Raw genomic sequence first — 27,126 nt, 5'->3', positions numbered from 1 at the left:
ACCTGGGCAGCCTGTGCCAGGGCCTGACAGCCCTTTCTGTGAAGAAATCTTTCCTTCTATCTAATTAAATCTCCCCTGGTATAACTTGAGGCTGTTTCCTTCCTGAAACCCTGGCATTGCTGATCCTTCCTTGCTAGAGCCCAGTGCAGCCAGGGAGGATCCCACGACAGCCACAACCAGCCTGGGAAGCAGAAAATAAATGTATTAATGGAAGGGGATTGCTGTATGTACCTGGTTAGCTCTGAGACAGAGTTCCTCCAGGTGATCCCCAGCTGGCAAGTCACTGGACCTGCTGCCCCTCCACACACTCCACCTGATGGAACCTGAACCCCAAACCTGATCCATGGGCCAGATGAGGGTGAGACCCCTGGACCTCTGCCCAGGTGAGGGTGAGCTCCATAACCCTTGGTTCAGGTGAAGCTGAGCCCTCTGACCCTCTACCCAGGTGAGGGTGAGACCCCTGACCCTTGGCCCAGGTGAAGGTGAGACCCTTGAACCTCTGCTCAGGTGAAGGTGGGACCCCATAACCTCTGCCCAGGTGAAGCTGAGCCCCCTGACCCTCTGCCCAGGTGAAGGCGAGACCCTTGACCCTTGGCCCAGGTGAGGTTGAGACCCCTGATCCTTGGCCCAGGTGAAGGTGAGACCCTTGAATCTCAACCCAAGTGAAGCTGAGCCCCCTGACCCTTTGTTCAGGTGAAGTTCAGGGCCCTGACCCTCCACCCAGGTGAGGGTGAGACCCTTGACCCTCAACCCAGGTGAAGCCGAGCCCTCTGACCCTTTATTCAGCTGAGAACCAACCCCTGGCCCCTTTACCCGGCTGAGAGCTGCCTCACAGAGTCACTGAAGGCCTCCCGCCCCTCACCGCCTCCATCCATCCATCCATCCCTCCATCCATCCATCCATCCATCCATCCATCCATCCATCCATCCATCCATCCATCCATCCATCCATCCATCCATCCATCCATCCATCCATCCATCCATCCATCCATCCATCCATCCCTCCCTCCCTCCATTGATCCGCCCGCCCGCGCTCCCGCCCAACGGCCCCGGGCGCGGCGCCGGCCGTTTCCCGCCGGGGCTCCCCTCAGGGCCCGCCGCCATCTTGGGCCCCTCGCCGGCGATGCAGCGGGCGCGGCCCGCGCTGCCCCCGCCGCTGCTGCTGCTGCTGCTCGCGGGGCTCCTGCCCGCCGGGGCGGCCCCCAAAGACCCTGTGGACGGTACCGGGACCCAACGGGACCCAGCTGGGGTGGAAGGGGTCGGGGAGAGCGGGTGTAGGGTGGAATAACCTCGCGTTTACACACAGAGAGAGCTGGTGGAATTGGTGAAGCGGCAGCAGGTTAACCGCAGATGTGGAGATCTGTGGAGTGGTTTTGGGTGGGACGGGGAGAAGGAACTTTACAGCCCATCTTGTCCATGGACAGGGACACTTTCCACTGTCCCAGGTTGTCCCAAGTCCTGTCCAGCCTGGCCTTGGACACTTCCAGGGATCCAGGGGCAGCCACAGCTGCTCTGGGCACCTCCCCACCCTCACAGAGGGGAATTCCTTCCCAATATCCCCTCTAACCCTTCCCTCAGGCAGTTTAAAGCCATTGTTGTCCTGATAAACTCCAAACCCATTTAGATGGTCTCTCTCCATCTTTCCTCCAGCTCCTTCATTCACTGGAAGGCCACAGTTAAGTGAACTGGAAGCTTTTTTTCTTAAGGGTGAACAATCCAAATTCTCCCAGCTTTTCCTCACAGCAGATCTGCTCCCTCCTTCTAAACAACTCAATGGATTCATCTCCAACAGATCCACGTCTTTATTGTGCTGTGGTGATGCTGTAGATTCAAAGATCCAAACCCAAACCAACTTAAACCCCAAAAACCCACCATGAGCAGCAACAAAAAAGACCCACCAAAACCCCCAAAACACTCAACAAAACGAAAACCCCTGAGACAACAGAATAAAAAAAGACCAACTGATAAACCCAAAAGCTGAGTTTAGCTCTAAGGAGCCCCGCTGTGTTTTGCAGAGTGTCAGCAGCAGCTGCCCCTGGGCCGGAGCGTGGCCTCCTGGATCGTGGGGGGCCACGAGGCCCCCGAGGGCGCGTGGCCGTGGGTGGTGAGCCTGCAGGTGCTGCGGGGAGGCGTGCGCTTCGTGCACCTGTGCGGAGGTGTGCTGCTGAGCCGGAGAGCCGTGCTCACCGCCGGCCACTGCGTGGATGGCAGGACGTACGTACTGACCGTGCCAGGGCTGACCACTGCCGGGGCTGACCAGTGCTGGGGTTGACCCCTGGGCGCCATGGCTGAACCCCCTGGGTAACAGGAAGGAGGTCAAGGGCACCCTGAGTTGTGGCTGACCAGTACTGGGCTTGACCCCTGGGCACCACAGCTGAACCCCCTGGGTAACAGGAAGGACATCAAGGCCACCCTGGGTTGTGGCTGACCAATACCAGAACTGACCACTACTGGGGTTGACCCCTGGGCACCACAGCTAAACCCCCTGAGTCGGGGGAATGAGGCCAAAGGCCACCCTGGATTGTGGCTGACCAGTAACAGGGCTGGGATTGACCCCTGGGCACCATGGCTGAACACTCTGGGTAGGGAGAAGGAGGCCAAGAGCACCCTGTGTTGTGGCTGACCAATACCAGAACTGACCACTACTGGGGTTGACCCCTGGGCACCACAGCTGAACCCCCAGGGTGGGGGGAATGAGGCCAAAGGGCACCCTGAGTTGTGGCTGACCAGTTCTGGGGTTGACCTTTAGGCACCACAGCTGAACCCTCTGGGTGGGGGGAAGGAGGTCAAGGGTACCCTGGGTGTGGGGTTGATATTTTCTGAGCCTGAGAATTGCTGAGCTCTTCCCAAGAGAAACTTTTTCAACAGTTTTCCTTTTTCCCCAAAACAACCCTGTGTAAACAATATTCCTTTCCTATATCAACAGGTGTTGTTTGCTGTTCCTGTTACTCAGCCAACGGGAGAGGTGTCAGTCCTATGGACCAATAATGTGACTTTTAGCTCAGAATGTTATAAAAGGGCTGAATGAATTGTAAATAAAACCTTCTGATTTCTACTGCCTTCTGACTGGAGTCAAACATCTTTATTTCATGTCCTACTGTGACACCTGGGTCGTGGCACAGGGTGGCCAAAGGAGCAGAGAAGAGACTGTCCCCCTGTGCTGGGCACTGTGAGGCCACCCCAGAGCTGTGTCCACTTCTGGGCCTGTTGCTGTAGGACAGGAAAGAAAGATTAAAGATTCCAAATATTTCAGAAGGCAAAGAGCATAGAAAAAAGGCTTTTGTTGTCTAACTCTTACTACTTTTTATAGGGTGTTCTGATACAGACTTGACATGATTGGTGAATAGGCACGAGACCTCTCTAATCCTGTTGGTTAAATTAGAGAAACAGCAAAACACCACCTGGAGAAAGATTGTTTTGAGAAAGGAGAGTTGTTTGCCAAGATTGTACTGAAAAGAAACTTTCTTGAGAAATTTTTCCTCGAGGAAAAAGTCAGCAGCTGCCAGCAGGCTGAAATCTCTCAGACCCAGAAATATCAGGCCCAGAGCTGGGCACAGCTCACAGGGACACAGCAGCATGGACATTCCCAGGGGAATCTCATGGTTTAATCAAGGATTTTAACTGGGTACAGCTTGCAGGGACCTGGGCAGTGACATTCCCATGGGAATTTTGTATGGTTTAACTAAGGGTTGTACCTGGGCACAGCTCACAGGGACACACCAGCATGGACATTCCCAGAGAAGCTGTGGGTGCCCCTGGATCCCTGGAGGTGTCCAAGGCCAGGTTGGACAGGGTTTGGAGCACCCTGGGATGGTGGAATGTGTCCCTATCCATGGCAGGGGTGGGATGAGAGGGATGAGATGAGCTTTAAGGTGTCTCTAATCCAACCCATTCCTGAACTCCATGAAAACAAACCAAGCTAAACCAATCTAAAACCAGTGAATTCTCTCGTAGGGATCCATGTTCCTGGCGAGCCGTCCTGGGCGTGCACAACCTCCACAAGCACAGCCCACACACGGCAAGGAGGAGGATCAGGAGGATCATGGTGCACTCGCAGTTCAGGAGGGAAACCTTTGAGAACGACGTGGCCGTGTTCGAGCTGAAGTCGGCCGTGCGCTACAGCCTCTACATCCAGCCCATGTGCCTGCCCCCGGCTGCCCTGCTGCAGCCCCTGGAGAACAGCTCTGACTGCTACATCAGCGGCTGGGGACGCACTGCTGAGAAGGGTAACGGGCTCTGGTCCCTGCTGGGCACATCCTCAGCCACACACCGAGGGGTAACACCCACTCCAGCTCCCCAGATTTATAAATTCGCTTTGATTTTCCTGATATTTCAAGGGGGAATGGTGCCAAACTGAAAGAGAGCAGGTTCAGATTAGATATTGGTAAGAAATTTCTTCCTGTGAGGGTGGCACAGATTGGTCAGTGCAGCTGTGGCTGTTCCATCATTGGAAGTGCCCAAGGTCAGGTTGGACACGACTTGGAGTAACCTGGGATAGTGGAAGGTGTCCCTGCCCATGGCAGGGGGTTGGAACTGGATGATCTTTAAGGTTCCTCCCATGATTCTAACTGGTTATAGTCTCCTCACACAACATCATTTAACTCTGCAGTGAGGATCTGCTTTCAGGGGTTTTCCTTCACAAGCAGCTGTAACTACAGGAATACATTTCCCAGCCTTTCTTCCAAGTATGACATGAAAAAAAGGAAAATAAACTCAGCCAATTTCAGATTCATGGTGCAGGTCAATGTGGGCTGCTGGAAACAGCTATTTTTATTGAAAAGCAACAATTCTGATGCCACATGTTGAGAACTGAGGGGTTCCCCTCCAATTCTTTCTTTACTCCCACTGGGCACAAATTCAATGCCAGTTGCCATGTGTGGGTGTTTGGGGGCCAGCTGGGGTTGTATGAACATGTTTGCTAAGTCACCTCTTACATTTTGAGCAAGGCAGGTGTTATTATCATTGATGATTCTTCTGAAGAATTGCAAAATCTACATCAAACCCAAGCCTTCAAACCTTTAACCCACTCCACTTCCAATCTACTGAGAACAGGCAGAGTCTGTGTCATATCCATGTCTAAACATATCCAGGAACACACCTAAGCTGGCAAAACAAACAAAACAAAAACCGCCACCCCACAGTAAAACACCTACAAACACCCCAGCATTATTTCACCTTTCTAAATTCTGTCTCCATTCAAGGTAAAACCTCACCTGTGCTAAAACAAGCCCATGTGGGAATCCTCCCTTCCAGCCTGTGCAACAGCTCCCAGGGGTACGCGGGGCTCATGAACAGCAAAGCGCTCTGTGCCGGCGCCTGGGCCGGAGGCACCGACACCTGCCAGGTGAGAAGGGAGCTGCTGCCCCACCTGCCTCGGTGGAACTCCCAAGCCAGAGGCTCAGCAGTGATTTGTAGCATGATTAATTAAAGCAGCAGAAAGTAGTAACTGGATAACACGTTGAAGTTATCGGTAAAAGGGTGGGACGGTGATTGCAAAGCAAAAACGTACACAAAGAATTTGGTAGTGTTGGAAAGAGGACAGGGATAGGTGAACAAAGAGGATGGGTAAAGAATGCAGCATATTTATGTGTCAGTAAATGATATATAAGACAAAAGTTTGGACACTACCATGCAGTGTGTGTGAAGCACACATACATATCTCACCTGTTCTTATGCTGGAGAGCAGCACTGGACACAGTAAGGCTCAGGGATGTGGTTCAGAGATAGGGTTTTAGGAAGTGGCTCAGAGACGTGGCATGATTTGAGTTTAAATTCTGAGCAATCACCACCTCCTTCTCGGAAGAGCCAGTTCTCAGGTCCAAAGCACTGGCAAAAGCTGCAGCACCATCTGGGACATGGAGACATTTCTAATTAAACCCCATAATGTATTCCTAAGTGCTTTGTCTGATACACTTCCTGCTTCTCTCAGCAGTTTTCCCTGAGCAGGTGACACAGCCAAGACTCAGGATGTCTTTTCCTTACTGTGTCTCTTGGAGCTTCCACATCGTGTGGACAAATTCCCCAGTTAAGTGAGGAGTGAAGGTTTAGGTTTAGACATTAAAAGATGCAGAGAGAAAACAACAGAACCTGAGTTAAAAGATACTGAAGCAGTGCAGGCCTGGGATTCTGGTCAGGGCAGTGTCTTGACCAGAATCAGGAGGAATTTTCTCCATGGAAAGGGTGGTCAGGGAGGTTTGGAGTCCCATCCCTGGAGGTGACCAAGGAACAACTGGATGTGACACTAAGCACTCTGCTCTGGGTGACAAGATGGGCATCAGGCAGAGGTTGGACTTGATGGTCTTGGAAGGGCCTTTCCACCCTCAGGGATGCTGATTTTGTGTCTTTCAGCAACACCAGATTCACCTTGAGTTCTCCACGTGCTACTGCCCACGTTTTACTGTCATTGTGACTGTCCGGTTAACCAGAGAGCTGCTTAAAATAAATCTAAAAAAATAATAGCTTGATTACTGCCCGAATTGTTTCCTGGAAGGAAACCCTGACATGCTCCTGGTTTTTGTGGTGTTCATTTGTAGGGTGACAGCGGGGGCCCCTTGGTGTGTTACCACCCTGACACTGACAAGTTCTACCTCATTGGCATCGCCAGCTTTGGGGTGGGCTGCGGCCGCCCCAAAAAACCCGGGATCTACGTGCGCCTGTCCCAGTACAGAAACTGGATAAAAACCAAACTTCTGTTGACTAACAAGACTTGGAACCCCGTGAGCAGCACACTCACCATCCTCCTGACTCTGGTACACACAGTGCTGGCACAGGCTTTGTAGAGGGGCAGCAAAACCATCATGTGTCGTCCTCGTGGAGGTCTGTCCTGCCTGGGAAAAAGCTTGGAGGGAAAAAAAAAACCAGCTCCCTCCTGACTCACAATAAATCCAAGAGCCAAAGGATGTGCACTTACTTTTTAAGGAGTCATGTTTGCCATTGTATTTTTTTGTTTCCTGCCTCTGGTATCCACACTGACAGGAGAGGAAACAGTAAGAGCCTCGGCACTAATAAGGAAAATTGAATATAGAAATGTTATCAACTGGAAAGATTTTCTTCTCGCCTTATTTCTGTGCTTTTCCAGCCATCAGAAGGTTAAATACACTCAGTGATGCCACCGGGGTTTGGGGATGGCTGATGCTCCCCCTGCTGGGTAAAAACCAGCAGAGCACACTAAGGTTCTAATTAACTATTTAATTAACCGAACCTTAACTGTGGCTCAGCTCATTGAAAACTAAGAAGGTAAAAAAACCCTCCAGGAAGGTAAAAAACTTCTGAAATCATGATTTTTAGCACTGGTAGGTGTATACAAGTGCCATTTCATCCACTAAAATTGACATTATTTATTCTGGCTGTCATAAGACCCCATCCCACACAGGTATTCACACCTGGTCACCACCACTGCAGCTCTTAACTTCATTAAAAATAAATAGCGACCATCAGAATTATAATATTTTAGCGACTTTATTTACCAAGATCAAAATTTGCAACCATTAATTGTTTCAACAAATATTTACAATTCATGGAAAGCACGGACTGTTTGGAACCAACCAGCAGAAGAGCATCAGCTGCTTCATCTCTTACCCTCAGGAATGAGATTTTACTCTTTAAAATCGAGATTTTAAAGTAAATCCAAACTAAGAACTTCATGACCAGTGCTTAAAGAGCGAACTTGTGTTACTGTTTAATATTCCCATGATGAAAAATCAGCTGTTCTTTCCAACACACTATTTTAAGAGTATAAAAATTGACTCCTGGTGTGTCTGGCAGGACAGGTGCTTCCCTTGCTGGATACAAGAAGAACTGGCCACCAGGTTTTTACAGTCTTAACACTTGATAGTTTTTGTTTATTATTGTTCCATATTACAAAAGGAAAAAAAAAAAAAAGAAAAAAAAAAAAAGAGAACACAGTGAGGATCAGCTACCACAGAGTTCCCAAAGCAGCTCAGAACTGTAGGTCAATCCCTCTCCCACATGCCAGGTTTACACAGAGCTGAGGAAAGGTCCAGTTCTCTGAGGTGCATGTTCCAGGCACATCCCAGGCTGTTCAATTTTCCTGAAATTCCACCAAAGAAACAGGAAACAGCGACACCTCTGCAGGAGCAGCTCCCTCAGTTTAGGACTTTCCCAACCTTATTTCTGATGTGGCACAAAGCTTTTTTTTTCTGACATGATGGCAACCAGGAGTGACACTCCAGCCTGGCCTAAAGGAAATGCATTGGGACTCGTGCCCACAACAATCAGAGATTTAGGAAACTTCAGGGAAAAAAAATAAAAAATCCTTTTCTAACCCACTAACCAGGAGATTGTGGAATGCAGATTCCTCATGGCAAAGAGCTCTGCTTGCCACAAGTCCATTAAATTCCCAAAGGAGTAAAATCAAAACCACTGACTGACCATGGGATGAGCATTACACACCCAGGGAGGGAGCAGAGCTTGGAATTCCATCCAGATCTGACCTGGCACGACACACACGGAGCCCCAGCACAGTCCATGTGTAATTCCCACTGACAGAACTGGAAGCAGGATTCAATCCCAGCTATGGAAACGGTTTATTATTCATGCAAGAAGCACTGCAGTCACCTACAGCACCTGCCCAAGACCACAGGACTGTGTGTGCTCATCACGACCGTGTCCTGCCCACCAGGCCCACAAAAGCCAGACAGCTCTGGGGAGCTCCAAGGATGGAGATTCCCCAGGTAAAGGAGTCCTGATCGTGTCAAACTTTTGGATTTTTACCTGAAACAAATGAAAATTGTACAAACTGGAACTCTCTGACACAATGAGATCTAATGTGCAGATATTGTCAACTCTGGAGAGATAAAAGCCCTAATTCCTTTTTTTTTTTTTTTTTTTTTTTTTTTCTCTTTTTTTCCCTCCCTCAATACTCTTTAGGATCCGTTTTTTTCTGCAAGTTGCCTACAGACATACAAAATTAATTCAAGTATCTCCTACACCAAAGAGGATCTCATTTGACTTTGTACTATCCATAAAAATATATCCTTGAAAATCTGGTTCACAAAATATTTCATTTGGTTACTAAAATGAAAGATATAAACTGTCAAAATACGTATAGAAACTCAATTTCAGGTTTTTTGTAAAGATCACAATTTAGCTACAAAATATACCAACCATCTCCCTGTTTGCAATATAATATTTGCTTACAAAGACACCATTACTTTGCAAAATAGCTCCTACCTTACAAAATTAGGCTGGAAATTGTAATTTTGCACTTCTTTCCAGCAATAAACCAGAGATTAGAACCTCATAACCCTTTGGTATAGATCTTCCATTTTTTACTACATAATTTTTCTTCTATTTGGTTTCATGTTCCAAAGCCCAGGAGAATCCCCAGCCAGGACAAGCACTGAGTGTTTAATTGTAGATATGATCAGTACACAATTTAATTTTCAATGATTGATGTTTCTCATGCCCAGAACTAAGAACAAACTCTTGTGAAATTAAAAACTTTCGGAACTTTAATCTCAGAAATTCTTCAGAGCTTTTGTCCTTGTCCCTCACAATGTGCTTTAGAATCACTGATGTGTTGAATTCTCTAAGAAAATCAACACAATTTTCTGTGCCTCAGACATTTCCAGGACCAGGCCTCTTGCTGCCCTTCTGCAGATCCTTCCCCAATCTGCTAAACACAGCAAACATGGAAAAAAAAAAATCATCCCAACTTTTTAAATTGTCATCTGAGAAAGAGTAAAAACATAATTTATACCTCGAGCAAAGTATCAGCTTTTTTTTTTTTTTTTATCATCGGCACCTGTAAATACCAACTTACAGGTTAAAATAAAAATATTTACAGACAAATAACTGAAGGAAAAAGGCTTGAAAAAGAGTAAGAAATCAAAACATACACTGGTTATAAACGTTACTAATAATGTCAGCTATGGCAAGGATTCTGTTCCATCCATGTTTTCTTTGTAACCAAATTTTGCCTCCCTTATTAGAGGTATTCATAGGAATTTTCAAAGAAACTCCCATCACCTGCCTTGCCACACGAGACTGTCCTTCTGCTGTAGCTGCAATCTTGAATTTATCAGTTTCCAGTTGTGCCAGCAGGAATTTTGGTGAGGTTTTCTTGTTTCCTGTTTGTATTTCGTCACCAACATGTTGTAAAGAAAATCTATAGAGTCTTTGAGCTGTGAAATCTAGGTAGAAAAGTTTCATTTTTGACCTTTCATCTAGTTTAAAAAATTCAGTATAAAAAAAAAAAATTCTCCTCTGATATTTTACCAGTCCCCAAAGGTTTTTACCTTCTTTTCTTACACACTTTTATGACAGTAAAGATCTTTCAAAGTTTTTAGCTCTTCAATTAAAGTTTTGTTCTGATTTTCCAGGACTGCCACTCGATTTTCCAAACATTTCACGTATTCCTTCTTCTTCCTACGGCATTCCCGGGCAGCTTCTCTGCAACAGAGAAGCAGAATTCTTAATTTTAGCTGTGAGATCTATTTTCTGAATGTCACAATACTGATCAATGTGAGAGAACTGCAGTGAGGAACAAAATCAAGCCAACACTGCCTGAGGAGAGCAGGAAATTCAGCAGGATCTGGTAATGCACACATGGCAGTCAATCTGCAGGGGAAACCCAGTTTTGGTTTCTCCACACTGGGAGACTCAAGGGAGCATGTCTGGGTCACAATTTCTCATGTTTGGGTCAAAATGTCCCTTGGAAAGAGGCCAAGGGCACTTGGGCTGGACCAGCCATGGTGTGGCACAGGACCAGGGCAGGGACTGACCCCTGTGCTGGACATTGTTGAGGCTCCTCCAGTTCTGGACCCTCACTGCAAGTGAAATATGGACGGGCTGGAGCTGGAAATGGAGCTGGGAAGGGGCTGGAGCACCAGGAGAAGGGTCTGGAGAACTCCTGAGGGAGCTGGGAAGGGGCTCAGCCTGGAGAAAAGGAGGCTCAGGGGGACCCTTGTGGCTCTGCACAAATCCCTGACAGGAGGGGACAGCCAGGGACAGGCTCTGCTCCCAGGGAACAGGGACAGGACAAGAGGAAACAGCCTCAGGCTGGGCCAGGGGAGGTTCAGGTTGGACATCAGGAGGGTTTTTTTTCATGGAAAGGTTGGTCAGGGCTTGGGGCTGCCCAGAGTGGAGGTGGAGTCCCCATCCCTGGAGGTGTCACTCAGTGCTGGACTGGACGTGGCACTCAGAGCTCTGTCACAGGTTGGACTTTGCAATCCCAAAAGTCTTTTCCAACCTCAGCAGGTGAGTGCACTCACATACCTGTTCTTCATCAGCCTGATCTCTCTTTTCAGCTGTGGATCATCTGTTTTGCTGCTCTGCGAGGTCAGACTGACGGGGGACGTCATCACCACGGTCTGGGGCAGGGAGGAGGTGGTGGGTGTGGTGCGGATCTGGTACGTCTGCATGTCCCCAGAGGCAGCTGGGGACACCAAGGGGCACAGTTAACAGGTGACTAAAGTGAGAGGAGCTTTAAAATAAATGGGAAGTTGGATGGGAGCAAACGCAGATCCAGCCAACGTAGCTAATGCTATGTTCTCCATTTATTTTGTCTAAAATGGCAGGTTATATACACTTCTATATAGTTTACAATTGCAGTTACATTCTCATTGGCACACAGCACAGGGAAAAATGCAAACAAACATTGTTTTACTTTTCCTTAAGGTGGCTAAAGTGTTCACACTAATAACTATACCTATTAATGTCTAGAAAATGCAGTATCCCTCATTAACACCTTAACATCTAATTTCTAACTGCACCACAGGCTTCACAGGCCTCAAAGTGAGACCCAGGCTGTGGTAGTTCAAACCTCACTCCAAATATAAATCTCTAAAAAATTCTCCTACAGGTGACAACTCAACACAACAAGGGTGTAACCACGTCCCCCCCAAGGGGGTAATACTCACTCTGCACCACCACCTGGTTGCTGGGCACCAGGATCTGCTGCCCATCCGAGGTCTGGGCGTACTGCAGGATGGTGGTGCCGGGCTGGGAGGCGCCGGCGTTGGCCATGGTCAGTGTCTGCAGCCCCTGCACCCCGTCCGCCCCCGGCCCCGCCAGCTGGAGCCCGTTGGCTGCGATGGCAACTGTCAGGGAAGGCAAGTGGACAAGAGGATTTGGAGCTGGACAGTATAAAATATATAGCTAAATCACAGTAGGCTACAATGGGTTGAGTTGGGTTGGGAGGGAGTTTACAGCTCATCCTGTCCCACCCCTGCCATGGCAGGGACACCTCCCACTGTCCCAGGTGCTCCAAGCTCTGTCAAACCTGGCCTTGGACACTTCCAGGGATCCAGGGACACCCACAGCTCCTCTGGGCACCCTCTGCCACAGCCTCACACTCTCTGAGTCTTGTATTTAAATACCAAAGTAATATAATATTGAGATACTGATGTATTTGAGGTCTTGATCTGCCTTGTAAAGCAGATGAATGTTACAACTCCAGTTATTAACTGGTTATTTTCTCACCTGTAATCAGAATCAGTAAATTAATAAATAACTTAAACTCCTCCTTGGGTTAAAGAAAACAGAACTACCCAGGACACAGGCAGCAGAATGGAATTCTGGAGCTGAGCCCTGTGCTGGCTCTGTAAGGAGCTGCTCAGGAATAAAAACCAATTAAAATTGCTTCATAAGAATCCTGCTTTTTCCTTCTTTCATCCCAAAAGCCCTCACAGCATGGAGAGGAGCAGGTGTGAAGCACCACAAACATCAAGTGGGAACATCAAAGGAACAAATCCTAATTTTTTTGTACCTTTCTGGTACCACAGAAGTCTTTTAGTGTGGCCTTTTTTTTTTTTTTTTTTTTTTTTTTAATATATATATATACACACACACAGGTGTCTTCACTGATGTGTCAGGTTAAATCCAGCAAAGACCACTGCTGTGTGCTCCAAACACCCTTAAATGTCTTAAAGTGCCAAAATTAAAATTACAAAGCGTTTGAGTTTATCTGAAGTCTGTAGAGACCACTTTCTTCTATGTACTAACTTTACTGACTACTAGGTAATAAACAACTTTTGTCCTTCATCTCACTCAAATATTTAACGAAATCTGTATTTTGAGGCAAGCTGAAGAAAAACTGTGAGGATGTTTTGGGTAACGTACTGTACTGTCCAGTGCTTGTCTGGTAGATGGGAGTGGGAACAGACACGGAGGTGACAGTGGAGACCCCAGGACTTTCCTCATCTCCTTTTCTATCCCGTGTGTCTTCAGAAGAAAGATCTTTCAAAATTTTTCTGTGGAAAAAAAAGAAGTCTGACATTTGACTGTGCTCCTCACTTCAGTAAAATGATACAACAGAGTAAAAATTGCAGCTGGTGAACATCTTGCCCCATACAAAAATCCTGCTGAGGCCGATCTCCAGTTAGTGGAGTCAAAGTTTCCTCACAGCAATGATGGCTCAGAATGTTCAGTGCCTGAACAGATTCACTGAAGGGAAAGGAAACAACCTGAAGGGCAGCAGAAGACTGAAAACCACGGGAAGAGGCTGTTGTTTTGGTTTGAAATAAAAACACCGAGTGTCTGACAGCCGTACCGGTAGGATGGACGACGAGCCAAGATGCCTCGAGCCTTCTGTGAGGAGCCAATGCTGTCTGAGGAGTCCTGAGAATCCTCACTCTCAGACAAGGAAGATACCTGGTGAGAAAGGGAACAGGAACACCAGTGATGTCCAGGACTAACACAGAAAGCACCTGGAATCTTTTATCTAGAAGAGGAGCAGTGGGGTTTGTTGGTGAGAATGTAAAAGTCCAATGAATATTTAAGGCAGCAGTGTATCAGGAAATAGATATGCAAAGTATTATCTACAATTTTCTTTATTCTATTGTGTGTTCATCCAGCTCAAAGTGTAATTTTGTCTCTGATGCTCCTTATTAGTGAACAAAACATTTATTTGTTCTTATCCATGTGCCAGTAATAGAGTGCAGAGGAATGCACAGAGCTCTGGGAAAAGCCTCTCACTGAAGTGCAGAGACAGAGCAGGAAAAAAAAACCAAAAAACTGCTCGTGTTGTACTTTTTTTTTTTTTTTCCCCCAACAAGGCCACAATGTTCATAAATTACAGAAAAGGAATGAATCTAGTCAGTGGAGACTGTGCAATCAGGGGGAAGGAAAAGGAAAGAGATTTAACAGAGACACCAACAACCAGCCAATGCAGATGCTGGATTGCTTCCAGCAGTGACACATGTCCTCTCCCTGCTCTGATGTTACAGCAGTGACAGGTGACAATCCCTGCCAGGTTTGCTTCTCGTGGCTTATCAATTTAGTGTGGTATGAGGAGAGGAGAGTGGGACAAGGATCAGGGACAAATTCCTGGGTTTTAGGGCAGCTCCTCCCTCGCCTGGCTGCCAGGGCAGTGGTTTCCCAGTGGAACTCCAGGTCTCCAGGGGCTCTGCAGCAGGGACCGAGTGGAGCAGGGACAGACTCACTGCAGCTCCCTGGGTACCTCCTGCAAGGGACTCTTACAAAAATCACAGGGCAAGTGAGTAAGAGACACAAGCAGAAGTTTGGATACCACAGAAAGGGAGTTACAGCATGACCAGCAGCTCATTTCCCTTCACAAAGCTCCATCTTTCCCACTCATTTTAATCCACTACTGAATTATTCTATTATTCCCCACTCCCCTCCTTTGGGTGTCAGACCCCACCTGACTGCCAAGGCACCAACTACAGAGCTGTGGATTGGATTTTTTAATAAAGGGAGGTGACATCAAATGGTTTCATTTTGACTCCAAAGGTGACTTTCCCAACGAGGAAGAATTTCAAGCCCAAACGAGGGATCCCACAGGACTGTCCTTGGATTGCTCAGTGTCTCTTACAGCAGGGCACAAAGCTCAGAGAAGCCCCTGTGCATCTTTTCACATCTTCTCACTTACAGAACTGCAGATCTGGGGTATTTAAAGCCATTCTGGAGTTACCTGCACGGTTTGCACCTGAGGGGAGTGGATCACAGAGGAGGACTGGGCTGTCTGAATGACTCCCTGGACCTGGACTTGCTCTCCAGGAAGCTGAACCACTGTGAGGGGAGCAGAACCTCTGAGAGACATCTACAACAGACCAAAAACCATCAGTGAAACCTTTGTGCCACAGGACTCAGGAAGTGCAACACATGTAGGAAAAACTGCTGGAGGACCCGCATTAGCAGCTTATTTTAATTCTAATTAAGTCACAAAAGTACCTTTAAAGATGCACATTTTTAAAGACATTATTTGCATATGAAAAAGGCTGAAAACCTTATTTCCTTTGGTTGGAGAAAAATCAAATGTGGTATTATGTCACAGAATCAAATATGTGATATTATGTAATGTATTAAAAATATGACAATGCTTCAACTTCGTAGAGGGTTTGTAGTTTTGATTTTGAACCTGAGTCTTTGCACTTTAATTCAATTTATATTGTTCACATTTCCATATGTTGACAAACCAAAAATAATTCAAGTTATACATGTAGATTGTAAGTAACCACTTTTGTCATGAAGTTTCTTCACTGCTTTTATTAATCTGAAATACATGAGAAGATGAAGAGATCATTAAAATACACACAGCTGAATTTCCATTTAATGCTACTTTTGTATTGTAACTCTCAATATTAAGGGACAATCAGAACTTTATATAAAAACAGATCAGGAAACCAGCCTGGAAACAAACCCCAGGACAACTGCTGATATTCTCTCCTCTCCTATATCTAAATTTTGCATCAAAATCCCAACTGTCTCCACAGGATAAACAGTGGATGAGCTGCAAAACTTTGTTTTTTTCCCAGGAAAACCCTCCTGGAAGGATTTACTCTATCACCATTTCTAAGAGATTCAGGTTAAAGCTCTGACAGGGATGTTACCTTAGAGAAGAATCTCAAATTTTCAAGTTCATACGGTTTATTAAATATGTTCATGTTGGGCTAAAATCCAAGTGTTTCCATGGTGCTGAGTACCCAGGATTGCTGCTACTACAAAAGGAGCTGGAAATGCTTTTTCTAAAGAAAAAATGAAACCAGACTCTCATTTTATTCCTGAGCAGCTCCTGTGGTCGACTAACCCCAAATCTGGGCTGCACTTCTGCATTGAACAAACACAAAAAATTACCTTTAAAACACATTTAAATTAATTTTATGTCATCCACCATCAAACAAACACATCTTTCTTAGTCTCTTTCTGCTTTTTTTTTCTTCTCTGAGTGCTTCTAAGAACGGATCTATAGTTTGTAGCACATAAAAAAAAACCTGGCTCCAAACTCCCTGAAATGTTTGCTGAGATCCAGCCCAGGCTTTACCTGTTGAGCAATATGAGAGAGCTGAGCTGCCTGGAGGGTTGTACCTTGTACAGCTGAGGGCTGGGACGTAACAGAGCTGCTGCTGCTGCCACCTTTGTGCACCTCTTCCATCATCAGCTACGAGAAAAGCAGTAAAATCCAGTTAGTAATGAATGGGGACAGCAGACAGGTGCCCAGTTCCACCAGTGTTTTTTATACCCTCAGTGCCTGATGGTTCTGGTCTCACTTGGACACGTTGAATGAGCTCTTTGCCCTCCAGTGTCACAGTTATTAAGGCACAACCTGGATTTTTGTCACTTCCCATCAACACCCTGAGTCCTTCTGTGCCTCCTCAAGAGGACAGTGGGGAGGGACACGGTGGGGACCTTGCCCTGCTCATCCCTGTGGGTTTGGGCAGGTGAAGCCCCACACCTGGACTCACCTCCTGAGGCCTGGGAACAGCAGGAGTCCAGTCAGGAATAGAACAGGTTTGGTCTGTGCTGTGAAGGACACACAGAATTGTGGAATCATGGATTGGTTTGGGTTGAGAGGGACCTTAAAGACCATCCAGTGTCAGCCCTGCCATGGGCATGGACACCTTTCACTGTGCCAGGTTGCTCCAAGCCTTGTCCAACCTGGTCTTGGATTTCCAGGGATGGGGCAGCTCCAGCTTCTCTGGGAAATCTGTGCCAGGGCCTCACCATCCTATAATAATCCCATTAATATCCAATTCCTAATATACCATCTCTCTCCAACCATCTCTATACAACCCTGCCCTCTTTCAGCTTGAAGGAAGATCCAGGAAGAAAATCAAGATTCTTTATACTGAAGTATCTCTTTCTCTAAGTAAGATAATTTCCAAAAATATTTTGGCCAAGCCACCAGCCAAACCTATTTTAAAACTATCTGAAGGTGTATAAAAACAAACCAGGGACTCAAATCAAAGTGAAGAGAACACACTTTTGAATTTTAAGACTCACTCTTGTCTTGATGTAATGCAGTCAGCAACACTTCTCTCATGTCTAAGATTTTATATTTAACTGTTCAACGTCTTGCCAGCATCCCCCCTGTGATTCTGGGGGATTCAGGGATGCACAAATGCAGGTTTCAGCTGGGGTGAGTGGGTGGACCAGCCTGGAGCATTAAAAGCTGATGGGTGAGTGTTAAACATTTTGTCACAGAAGGTTTGAAAGTGTTGAAAGGACAGTTGCTATGAGACTGGAAATTACATTTCTTTCTGTGGAAATGTGAGTCATTGATTTTTCCCTGCTGAGCCGTACCACAGCACGCAGCCCAGTGAATGCTCCTGGGGGGAAGAGTCAACCAAGAGCAGAGTCCTGCTCCCGCATCCTCCCTGCTCTGAGGGCAGGATTCCCCCAAAAAAGTCATTAAAGCAGGGAGAAAACTGCTGGCTGGGTGATAAAAGAGATAAGGACTGATAGAGCAGCTCTGCTGTGAGGAAAAGGTGGGAGAATTGGGATTGTTCAGCCTGGAAAAGGGAATCTTCAGGGTAACCTCATTGTGCCTTTCCCTCCTGCACCCTCGCTGCTCTGAGGGCAGGATTCCCCAGAAAAAGTCATTAAAGCAGGGAGAAAACTGCTGGCTGGGTGATACAAGAGATAAGGATTGATGGAGCAGCTCTGCTGTGAGGAAAAGGTGGGAGAATTGGGATTGTTCAGCCTGGAAAAGGGAATCTCCAGGGTAACCTCACTGTGCCTTTCCAGTACCTGAAGGAGCTGCAGGGAAGATGGAGAGAGACCATTTACAAGGGCCTGGAGTGATAAGGAAAGGGGCAATGGCTCCCCACTGCCAGAGGGATGGGATACAGGGAAGGAATTCCTCTCTGTGAAGGTGGGGAGGTGCTGGCACAGGGTGCCCAGAAAAGCTGTGGCTGCCCCTGGATCCCTGGAAGTGTCCATGGTCAGGCTGGATGGGACTTGGGGACAACCTGGGACAGTGGAAGGTGTCCCTGCCCACAGCAGGGGATTGGAATGAGATGTTCTTTAAGGTCCCTCCCAGCCAAAACAAATCCGTGGCTCTGTGTGTCCTTTACAGCACAGCCCAAACCTCCCCCAGCCAATGATGCAGCTTCCCGACATCCTCGTGCCTGCAAACATCAACCACTTCAAGATTATGAACAGAATTAATGACAAACCTGCAGTGGACACAACTTTGTTTGTCCTCAAACACACTTTTAGCTTTTATAAAGGAAAAAAAAAAATCTACATTTTGCACCCTGCAAAGTGTCCCAGGTAACCAGGAGCCCTCAAACTGAAATCCAGACAGCAGCAAAAATGACAATAAATTTCCAGTGCTACAGAAACCTCCATTCATTTCTGTAGTGCTAAACCACAGCCTGCCCTCCTCGCTGTCTGCTGTTCATTTCTCTACTTTACTGTCCTGTGAAAGATTCAAAACAGCCTGCAAGAACCAGTGAAACCAATAAAACCACCCCAAAGAAGCACCCCAGGGAGAAAGCACAGAGGGTTTGGCTGACCTTTCTCTCACTGGTGTGAAGTTCTGCTTACAGGAATAAAAGATGAAGTATTTCCCATTAGAAATGTAAGTTTTCAGTTTAGTTCATCTCTGCTTGCTCTGGGATATTTAATTATTCATATGACAGCAATCAATAAAAAGGTTTTAGCAAGGATTGCAATGAGGCAGAAATTCATCCTGCACCTTCACAGCCTCTGGGGCCACACAAGACTCTCATGCCTTTAACTTTTTTTAGCTGGAAAATCAGAATTTTCCCCTGGAATGGCTGGCTGTGAGACAGAGATTGGCATCTGCCCTGTCTGAAGAGAGAAGTTCTAATGAAAAACCTCAACCTGCAGGTCTCAAGCTCTGACAAGAAGCACCAAAAAGGATTAATAGCTGAGCACAGTCACCCCACCCTGGGTAAAACTGCTCTAACAGATGAATTTAATTTATTTATCTGAAAGCAGGTGTTCTCTTTGGGGTGAAGGAAGAATTTTTGCTGTCACAGAGCACTGACAAAAGGACCAACATATTTTTTATAATGTCAGAAATCAACGAATATTTGAATTTTATTCTCAAATAGTAACAGGAGTCAAATTGTGACATTTACAAATGGTACAAAGGAATTTCAAAACATTTTCTTTAATGATACTTAAGTAATCTGGGGGAATTTGGAGTCCTAAAAATCAGCTGCTTTCAGCAGTGAAAATATTATTTACCTAATTCTGCCATTAAAACACTTGGAGAAAATTTGCTCAGCCAGAAAACTCACAAAAACTCCATTTTTTTCCCAGTAAAAGACAAGAGCAAAGAGCAGCACATCCCACCAGATGTGCCAAGAGAGCAAAATCTCGAATCAACGTGCCCAGTCACTGCTCCAGATTCCATTCCACAAAGTTATTCCTTAAAACTCCAGGAGCACTTTCCTCATGGGATTTCTCCCACTCCCTCCCTGCCCAGCACCAGCCTGACGGGAGCTTCAGAAATAAAACCCTGCAGCCTAAAAATGTCAATATTCTACCGGCATCAGGGATCTGATGGTTGTGGAGAGAAAAATAGCCCAGATATCATTTATATCCCGCCGCCCTGGATCCACCCGAGCCTCAGTGAGCACTGGAAGGCAAGGCTCAGGTACAAGTCTGGGGCAAAATTCATAAGAGGACAGGTAACGACGCCCATGAAGGGCGGTTTATTAGTTAGCGATAAAGATGAGTTTGTCACCGGGCAGGGCTCGGAGGGGCTGGAGCCGCGGGGTCGGTCCCTCATCGCCCTCAGACTCCCGAGGGGAGCAGAACCCGGGGCGCTTCTCGCCACCCCTAAAAGGTTTTCCCCCCCATTCCTGTGGGGAGGCGGGACCGGGGAAGGCCCCGTCACCCCCGTGTCTCCTTTTTCCCCCCATTCCCAGGCCCGGAGCAGCTCCAGGCCGCAGGGCAGCGCCTCGGGCCCGGCTGCGGTGAGAACTGCCCGCGGTTTCCGCAGCGGCCGAGGCCGCGGCCTGTGCCCGTCCCTTCACGGCCCGCGGGGGCGGACGGGGGAGGGGGGTGGAAAAGAAGCAGCGGGCGGGCCGAGGGGGACGGGGCGGCCTCCCCAACCCGCCCTTACCTCAGAGCCCCGCAGGGCCGCGCGTGGGGAGCGCCGGAGCCGCCGCCGGGTCCCGGCCCCGGTCCCGGCCCGGTCCCGCCTCAGGGAAGCGGCGCCGGCGGGGGGGGCGGGCCGCGACCATAGAGTGCGCGCCCAGGGGCCCCCGCCATAGAGCCCCAGCGGCGCGGAGCGCGCGGGCGCCGGGCTAGAGCGGCCGCCTGGAGCCGGCCCCGCCCGGCCGCACCACAGAGAGGACAGGGCAGAGCGCCGCTCTCGGGCTCGGCGCGGAAACAGCGCCGCCGCCGCTGGGAGGGGCGCGGGAGCCAAGCCGCGATCGTTATCGCAGCCGGGAAAATCACGATAATCACGATATTCACGATGTTCGGGGAACAGCGAGCCCAGCCGTAAGCAAAGCGCTGTGCGGCCCGGTGGAACCGGCCGGAGCTGGGACGGGCCAGGATTGTGGCAGCGATTCCTCACGGCGGGGACTGAGGGGGTTTAAAGAAGCAGGTAAGGGGTTTGGCCCCTCTGCGGATTATTCCACGGCAGATTTTAGGATCACAGTAAGGCTTTTGGGATCCAGTCCGTGGCCCAATTCATGGGACAGTTCCTCAGCCATCAGTGGATCACAGGAAATTTAGTATTCCCTGTAAAGCACAAAGTGCAGCCAAGCACCTGTAGGAATAGGAACCTTGGCCGTGATTTTCACGGGATCACAGAATTCCTGAGGTTGAAAAATCCCTTCAAGAGCATCGAGCACAACCTTGTCCCCAGCCCAGAGCTCTCAGTGCCACATCCATCCTTCCCTGGACACCTCCAGGGATGGGGATCCAAACCTCCCTGGGCAGCTCCAAGCCCTGACCACACTTTCCATGACAAAAATCCTCCCGATGTCCAACCTGAACCTCCCCTGGCCCAGCCTGAGGCTGTTTCCTCTTGTCCTGTCCCTGTTCCCTGGGAGCAGAGCCTGTCCCTGGCTGTCCCCTCCTGTCAGGGATTTGTGCAGAGCCACAAGGGTCCCCCTGAGCCTCCTTTTCTCCAGGCTGAGCCTCTCCAGCTCCCTCAGGAGTTCTCCAGACCCTTCTCCTGGTGCTCCAGCCCCTTCCCAGCTCCATTTCCAGCTCCAGCCCGTCCATATTTCACTTGCAGTGAGGGTCCAGAACTGGAGGAGCCTCAACAATGTCCAGCACAGGGGTCAGTCCCTGCCCTGGTCCTGTGCCACACCATGGCTGGTCCAGCCCAAGTGCCCTTGGCCTCTTTCCAAGGGAGATTTTGACCCAAACATGAGAAATTGTGACCCAGACACCCTTTCCATGAGGAAATTCCTGCTGATGTCCATCCTGAGCCTCCCCTGGCACAGCCTGAGGCTGTTCCCTCTCCTCCTGTCCCTGTTCCCTGGGAGAAATCCCGAAATCCCGAACCCCTGGCTGTCCCCTCCTTGTCAGGGAGTTGTGCAGAACCACAATGTCCCTCCTAATCCCCCTTTTCTCCAGGCTGAGCCCCTTTCTCAGCTCCCTCAGGAGTTCCCCAGCCCCTTCCTCAGCTCCACTCCCTGTTCCTATCCCCAAAAACTCACAATTCCCAAAGCTACAGGTACAAAGAATGCCCAGCCCAGCTCCTTCACATCCTCAAAGCTCCAACACTTCTCCATACAACTTAAAATACAAGATACTTACAAGTTCTCCCTCTGCCCAGGATCAATTTTAACCCACTTTTTCCTCCTTAAAAATAAAATTGCTTCATGGAAACAGCGTTGGAAGGACTAAACAAGCAACCAGGCATCAATATTTATTAACACAAGACAAAGGAAACACAATCAATGCGTTAATGGGACACTGTCCAGCCAGGTGTTAAATTTAAAAATGTAACTAATCTAATTTTAAATAAATAAAACCTTTATACATAATTACAGAATGCCGGAGTCTGGATTGGACAATGGGAAAGAGGTTGACAGAAATAAAAGCAAAAGAAAAAAAAATGCATCTAGGGCTAAAATTGATCTGGTTTTTATAACCTTATTTTAGGACAAGTTAGTAGGACACAGCTGACTTGATTTACACCAGAAATGAAGTGCAAATTCTAACAAAAAATGGGACAAAACTGCCCTGTTCCCACAGCATTTGCTCAGAGAAGATTCAGAAACAGTGAGAGACACACACAATACTTGAGTCCAGTGGGAAAGAATTCCCATTTTTTCAGTTTCACTGCAGTTAAGTTGGAACCTGAGGGGCAGGAGAAGGAAATAATGTGCCCTGTGCAACCCCAGCAGAGTCACACTTGGGGAGGAGAAGCTTTTTCTTTGGGAAAAGCACCCAGCCCTGCCCACCTGCCAATGTCTGGAGTGAAGGATCTTGCTTTGCTTCCCAAAAAATATGGAAAAGATCATCCCCAGCTACAGAGGAAGGCTCAGGGTAAATCCTGAGCAGAGCTGGGGGTGGAATTTGGGGATTCCATCCTTCCTCCTCCTCCAGCACTGTGCCAAAACATGGGCAAAGCACTCAGGGAATTCAGGGAAACCAAAGTGAGCAGCTTCTCCTTGTCCCTGGAACATTTTCCTCTCATTCCATGGGCAGGGCTGTATCCTGCAGTTCTTCCAGCACAAAGAAATGGAATGTGCTGGGAAGATTTGGAGCACACAGGAAACTTTGCAAGATAAAAAAAACCTCAAGCCACAGGAAGCTACCAGTACCTATCCAAACCAAAAACAAAAAAAAAAAAAAAAAAAAAGGGGGAAAGAAATAAAAAAGATCAATCCAGTCACATTTAAAAATGCCATTTCAGGAATTCCATCTGCCACATTTGATGGAATTCACACACACATTGTTTTATTTGTGAGAAATCACGGATGAAAATAAAAGACAATGCTGGAATTGGACTTGAAATCTACTTCAATGGACAAAAAAAAAGTGTTTGTTGAAACAATTTATCTAAAGCTTTGAGGAAAGAAAAAGGTTCAAGACCACCAGTTTTCCCTGGAAAGGTCACACTGGAGTGAAGCTGCTTGGGCTGTGCAGGAAACACAAAAAATGGTGACAAAGAACATGGAATAACAGGAATTTTCTGGCTGAAAGGGGACAACATCCTTTGTGCACTTTACACCCAAAATAAGCTGCAGGTCCAACTGTTTTAGTCACAGTTTGACCTGCTACCGTCCCCACTTTGTGTTCAATTTGTTAAAACTAAATATATTAAAGGTTTTGTGCATATTCTGCAGTGTTGGCTGATACTGTGGAAAACACAAGGTTCCAAAATGTGCCCCTGAAACCCAAAGCGTTTGCAAAGAACCTTAAGTCCAGACCTGCCACAAAACTTCCAGTTCCTACTCCCCCAACCAAGTATTTTTTTTTTTTTTTTTTCAAAAATATCATTTGAAACTTCTTATCTGAGTTTTAAAGCTCCTGTTCTCAGTGAGGAACCACCAGGATGCAGCAGGAGCTTTCCAAGGACACAGTTGGGGTTTGCTCGTGGATCCACTGGACTCTGTTCCAGTAACTGCCACAGGATCTTCCAAGTACACACCATAAACCTTTTAAAAACTGCCTAAAAACTTCACGTGAGGTAATCTGGAACATTTGAAAAGTTTATTTACACTGTATACCACATCTGACTCAAAAAAACCCAAAAAACCCTGTTGCAGGATCTGGTAGCAGCTCCCAAGGCTTCCAAAATCATATATTAGCACCCAGAGAAGTGTAATTGTTAAAAGATGAAGAATTAAAAAAAAAAAAAAAAAAAGAAAAAAAACTGTGAGTCAAAGCTCAACCACCAGCTCTCCCCCAGCCTGTGTGGAATTGCTTCCCAGCAGGAAGAGCTTGTACCTGCTGCTTTAAGGCTTCTCTTTCTTCCTGTTCCTTAAGGTTGGAGCTGACACAGGGTGTGGAAGGCTGGGATAGCGATTTTCACATTATTTAACAATGTGTTTGCCAGAATTGTTGTCTCCTCCTGGAAAAATTGCATCTGACTTAAACCTGGAATTCTCCCATTATTTCAGGGAATGCTTTGAGTAAAGCATTTTTGTTTGCTCCCAGTTTCCACTGAAGCCTATTCAGAGTAGTTCTTACTCAAGGAATCCCAGATGGCACAAGCAGGGAATTCACCTGTGTGTCAACCTGAGGAACGTTTCTCCTTTCCACACCTGGAGTGGCACAGGATGAGGCAGAGGCTGTCCCTCAGTTCCCTTTAGGACTTGCTCTGCCATTTCTACCCAATTCCATGCTGAATTCAGCCTCTTGGAGAAAGATGTGCCTTAAAGCCAAAGGGGTTCTGCACACTTGTGGCCAGAATAAAGATTAAAAATGAAATCAGAAACCTGGGGAAGGCGGGAGCCTCTCACATTGTGTCAAAGCCAATGCCAGGATGCTGAGGACCACAAAAGTGACCTGTCCTTAAAAACATCAACCTTCAGCTGTCCTCACTAGCCAAGTTAATTTTCTATCTAAGTGAATTATGTATAATAATATTTACATATTTAAAATATAGGCAAAATTCTTTTTTTTTAAATTCCAGAAATCTCTATATGAATAAGTAACTCTGATTCTGTAAGTTATTGATTTGGTCATGGCACAATTGTCAATAAGTCGTGTGATCCCGTGGTATGAATAGCTCCAGATGCAAAGGAGATCATGGAGTAGGGAACTGCAGAACTCTGATGACCCTTTTCTTAATAGTTTATTATCTTAACTAAATAAACCCTCCCCTTTATAGGATCCTAACCCGGGATTAGATAAAAATACAAATATGTACAACGGGTGAAAAAGTAACACTATTGTACTGTAAAGGCCTTGGGGATTTCGTAGCTCACACATTTTCCCATTCTGCAGTTCTCTAAAGCTCATGGTTCAGTAAACTGTTACAAACGTTTGCTGCTGCTCCCCAACATTTCCTTCTCCCTACCAGGACTGAAACCCCCAGGGCTGGAGGGAGGGAATGTGGCAGCAACTTCAAACTTTAGATCAAGTATTAGTAATTTTCACCAGCTTCACTTCCATAACCACCCTCATCGCTCCGTGGTCCCTTCACATGTTGTAGGCCACGTAAATGGGGTCCAGCTGATCCGCCAGGAAACTGTCCCGGAGGTGCATCCGTTGCTTCTCGCCTCGGGAATTGATGGGGATGACTCCAGGATCCACCACCACCACCACCCCCACAATCAAGTAATGTTCCTCCAGGACCACGTTGGTAACCAGAGGAACCAAATCCAGAGCCTCCTGCTCGCAGCCACACAGCTCCACCACCACCACCAGCAGGTTGGTCCAGGTGAACACGGCGCTGAAATGACAAAGGGAAAGCAACACAAAAACCAGTTATTGCCACAAAGTTTCTCAGCTCTTTATCCTTAGATGGAGGTTCCCACCTGCTCTGGGATACATTTCCAACCTAACTCCACCACAGCTTGGTCCTGATGTGACAAAAATCAGACCTATCTCAGCACTACCTGTATGAGACAGGAACCCAAAGCTGCTGTCACTGACTCAGAAATGGCTCTTTTTCACCCCAGAAAAGGAAATCACCATTTCTGTGTTGAACTAAGTGTGAAAACACTGAGCCTCTTCTCATCTGCAGATGGGAAATCGGGTGTATGTAACTCACTGATGGCAACACAAAAAAAACCCCATGAATTTCCCTATTTTTTTTTCAGCTAAACCCCTCCATCTTTGCGTAAACTGCAACATTCCAGCTGGGCTGGGATGGCTGCACTCCTCAGGACTTGTTTTACCATTCAGCAATGCTCCTGTGTGTTCGGGACACCGAGGTCTCGATGTCGATGGGGTGGTAGCGCAGCCCCCGCAGCTCCAAAGTCTCATCCAGTGCTCCCACAACGTACAGGGCATCGTGGCGCTCTGGGGACAGAGGAGAGCAGGTGTAATAAATGGAATTTTGATAAAAGAAATTGTCTCTTGTATAAGCTAAAAGATCCCAGAATGGTTTGCGTTGGAAGGGACTTAAAAGCCCATCCAGTGCCACCTCCTGCCAGGGACAGGGACACTTTTCACTGTCCCAGGGTGCTCCAAGCCCTGTCCAACCTGGCCTTGGACACTTCCAGGGATCCAGGGACACTCACAGCTTCTCTTGGCACCTCCCCACCCTCCCAGGGAGGAATTCCTCCCCAATATCTCCTCTAACCCTCCCCTCAGGCAGTTTGAAGCCTTTTCCCCTTGTCCTGGCACTCCAGCTCTCTCTCCATCTTTCCTGCAGCTCCTTCAGGGACTGGAAGGCCACAATTAAATCACCCAAAGCTCCTTTTCTCCAGCCTGGAGGCAGCTCTGCAGGTGAGGTCTCACCTGAGCAGGGCTGGGGGCTCAGCCCAGGCCTGGGGGGTTCCTGGGGCATGTCCAGCACCTCAACCCCTCCACCCCAGAGCTGCTGCCTCTGCTCATCCTCAGCCTGGATTAACCCAGGTACAACCCCTGATTAAACCATGAGATTCCCCTGGGAATGTGCATGCTGCTGTGTCCCTGTGAGCTGTGCCCAGCTCTGGGCCTGATATTTCTGGGTCTGAGAGATTTCAGCCTGCTGGCAGCTGCTGACTTTTTCCTCAAGGAAAAATTTCTCAAATAAGTTTCTTCTCAAAACAATCCTGGCAAAAAAACCCTCTCCTTTCTCAAAACACTCTTTCTCCAGGTGGTGTTTTGCTGTTTCTTTAGTTAATTAATGGGATTAAAGAAGTATTGTTCCTATTCACCAATCATTGTTAAGTGTAGCCCTGGTTCCGTGCCTGAGATATTTTGGTTTTCTGAAATTCTTTTCCCAGGGAATTTTCCATAAACAGGAGAGATGCTTTTGTAACTGTACTATGTTATTCATTCGTTTTCCTAAGGAGGGATTTCTTCTTGATGTCCCTCTGGT

At 47.4% G+C, this 27,126-nt stretch overlaps 3 protein-coding genes across 4 annotated transcripts in view; 1 reads left to right on the top strand and 2 right to left on the bottom strand.

Annotated features, from left to right (window-relative positions):
* Positions 1–1,122: 1,122 nt before the first annotated feature.
* Positions 1,123–6,973, top strand: TMPRSS12 (transmembrane serine protease 12; the record flags this gene model as incomplete). The annotated part of the gene is made up of 5 exons (XM_083880981.1): positions 1,123–1,219; positions 2,015–2,213; positions 3,954–4,225; positions 5,201–5,343; positions 6,533–6,973. The coding sequence occupies 5 exons, from the start codon at positions 1,123–1,125 to the stop codon at positions 6,776–6,778; spliced, it is 957 nt and encodes a 318-aa protein (XP_083737107.1). The 3' UTR covers positions 6,779–6,973.
* Positions 6,974–7,438: 465 nt separating this feature from the next.
* Positions 7,439–20,358, bottom strand: ATF1 (activating transcription factor 1). 2 transcript variants are annotated; one of them, XM_083881106.1, is made up of 8 exons: positions 20,302–20,358; positions 16,243–16,359; positions 14,893–15,021; positions 13,513–13,613; positions 13,083–13,213; positions 11,882–12,061; positions 11,238–11,397; positions 7,439–10,412 (listed from the first exon to the last, which is right to left on the bottom strand). In XM_083881106.1, exons 2-8 carry the CDS (start codon positions 16,354–16,356, stop codon positions 10,268–10,270), a joined length of 960 nt encoding a protein of 319 aa, XP_083737232.1. In that variant the 5' UTR covers positions 16,357–16,359; positions 20,302–20,358; the 3' UTR covers positions 7,439–10,267. The 2 variants fall into 2 exon arrangements, with proteins under 2 accessions (XP_083737232.1, XP_083737233.1); XM_083881107.1 differs by lacking the exon at positions 20,302–20,358 and having other exon boundaries at positions 16,287–16,359.
* Positions 20,359–23,839: 3,481 nt separating this feature from the next.
* Positions 23,840–27,126, bottom strand: part of DIP2B (disco interacting protein 2 homolog B) — a 59,030-nt gene continuing 55,743 nt past the window's right edge. Inside the window, exons 35-36 of the mRNA XM_083880980.1 lie at positions 25,997–26,118; positions 23,840–25,548 (exon numbers count right to left, since the gene is read on the bottom strand). Coding sequence (XP_083737106.1) covers positions 25,296–25,548; positions 25,997–26,118 — 375 coding nt within the window. The 3' untranslated portion in view covers positions 23,840–25,295. The remainder of the gene's footprint in view (positions 25,549–25,996; positions 26,119–27,126) is intronic.

The sequence above is a fragment of the Zosterops lateralis genome (assembly GCF_965231275.1).
Source record: "Zosterops lateralis genome assembly, chromosome: 32".
In the NCBI taxonomy this organism is placed as follows: domain Eukaryota; kingdom Metazoa; phylum Chordata; class Aves; order Passeriformes; family Zosteropidae; genus Zosterops; species Zosterops lateralis.
This window is presented reverse-complemented; position numbering and strand designations above follow the sequence as displayed.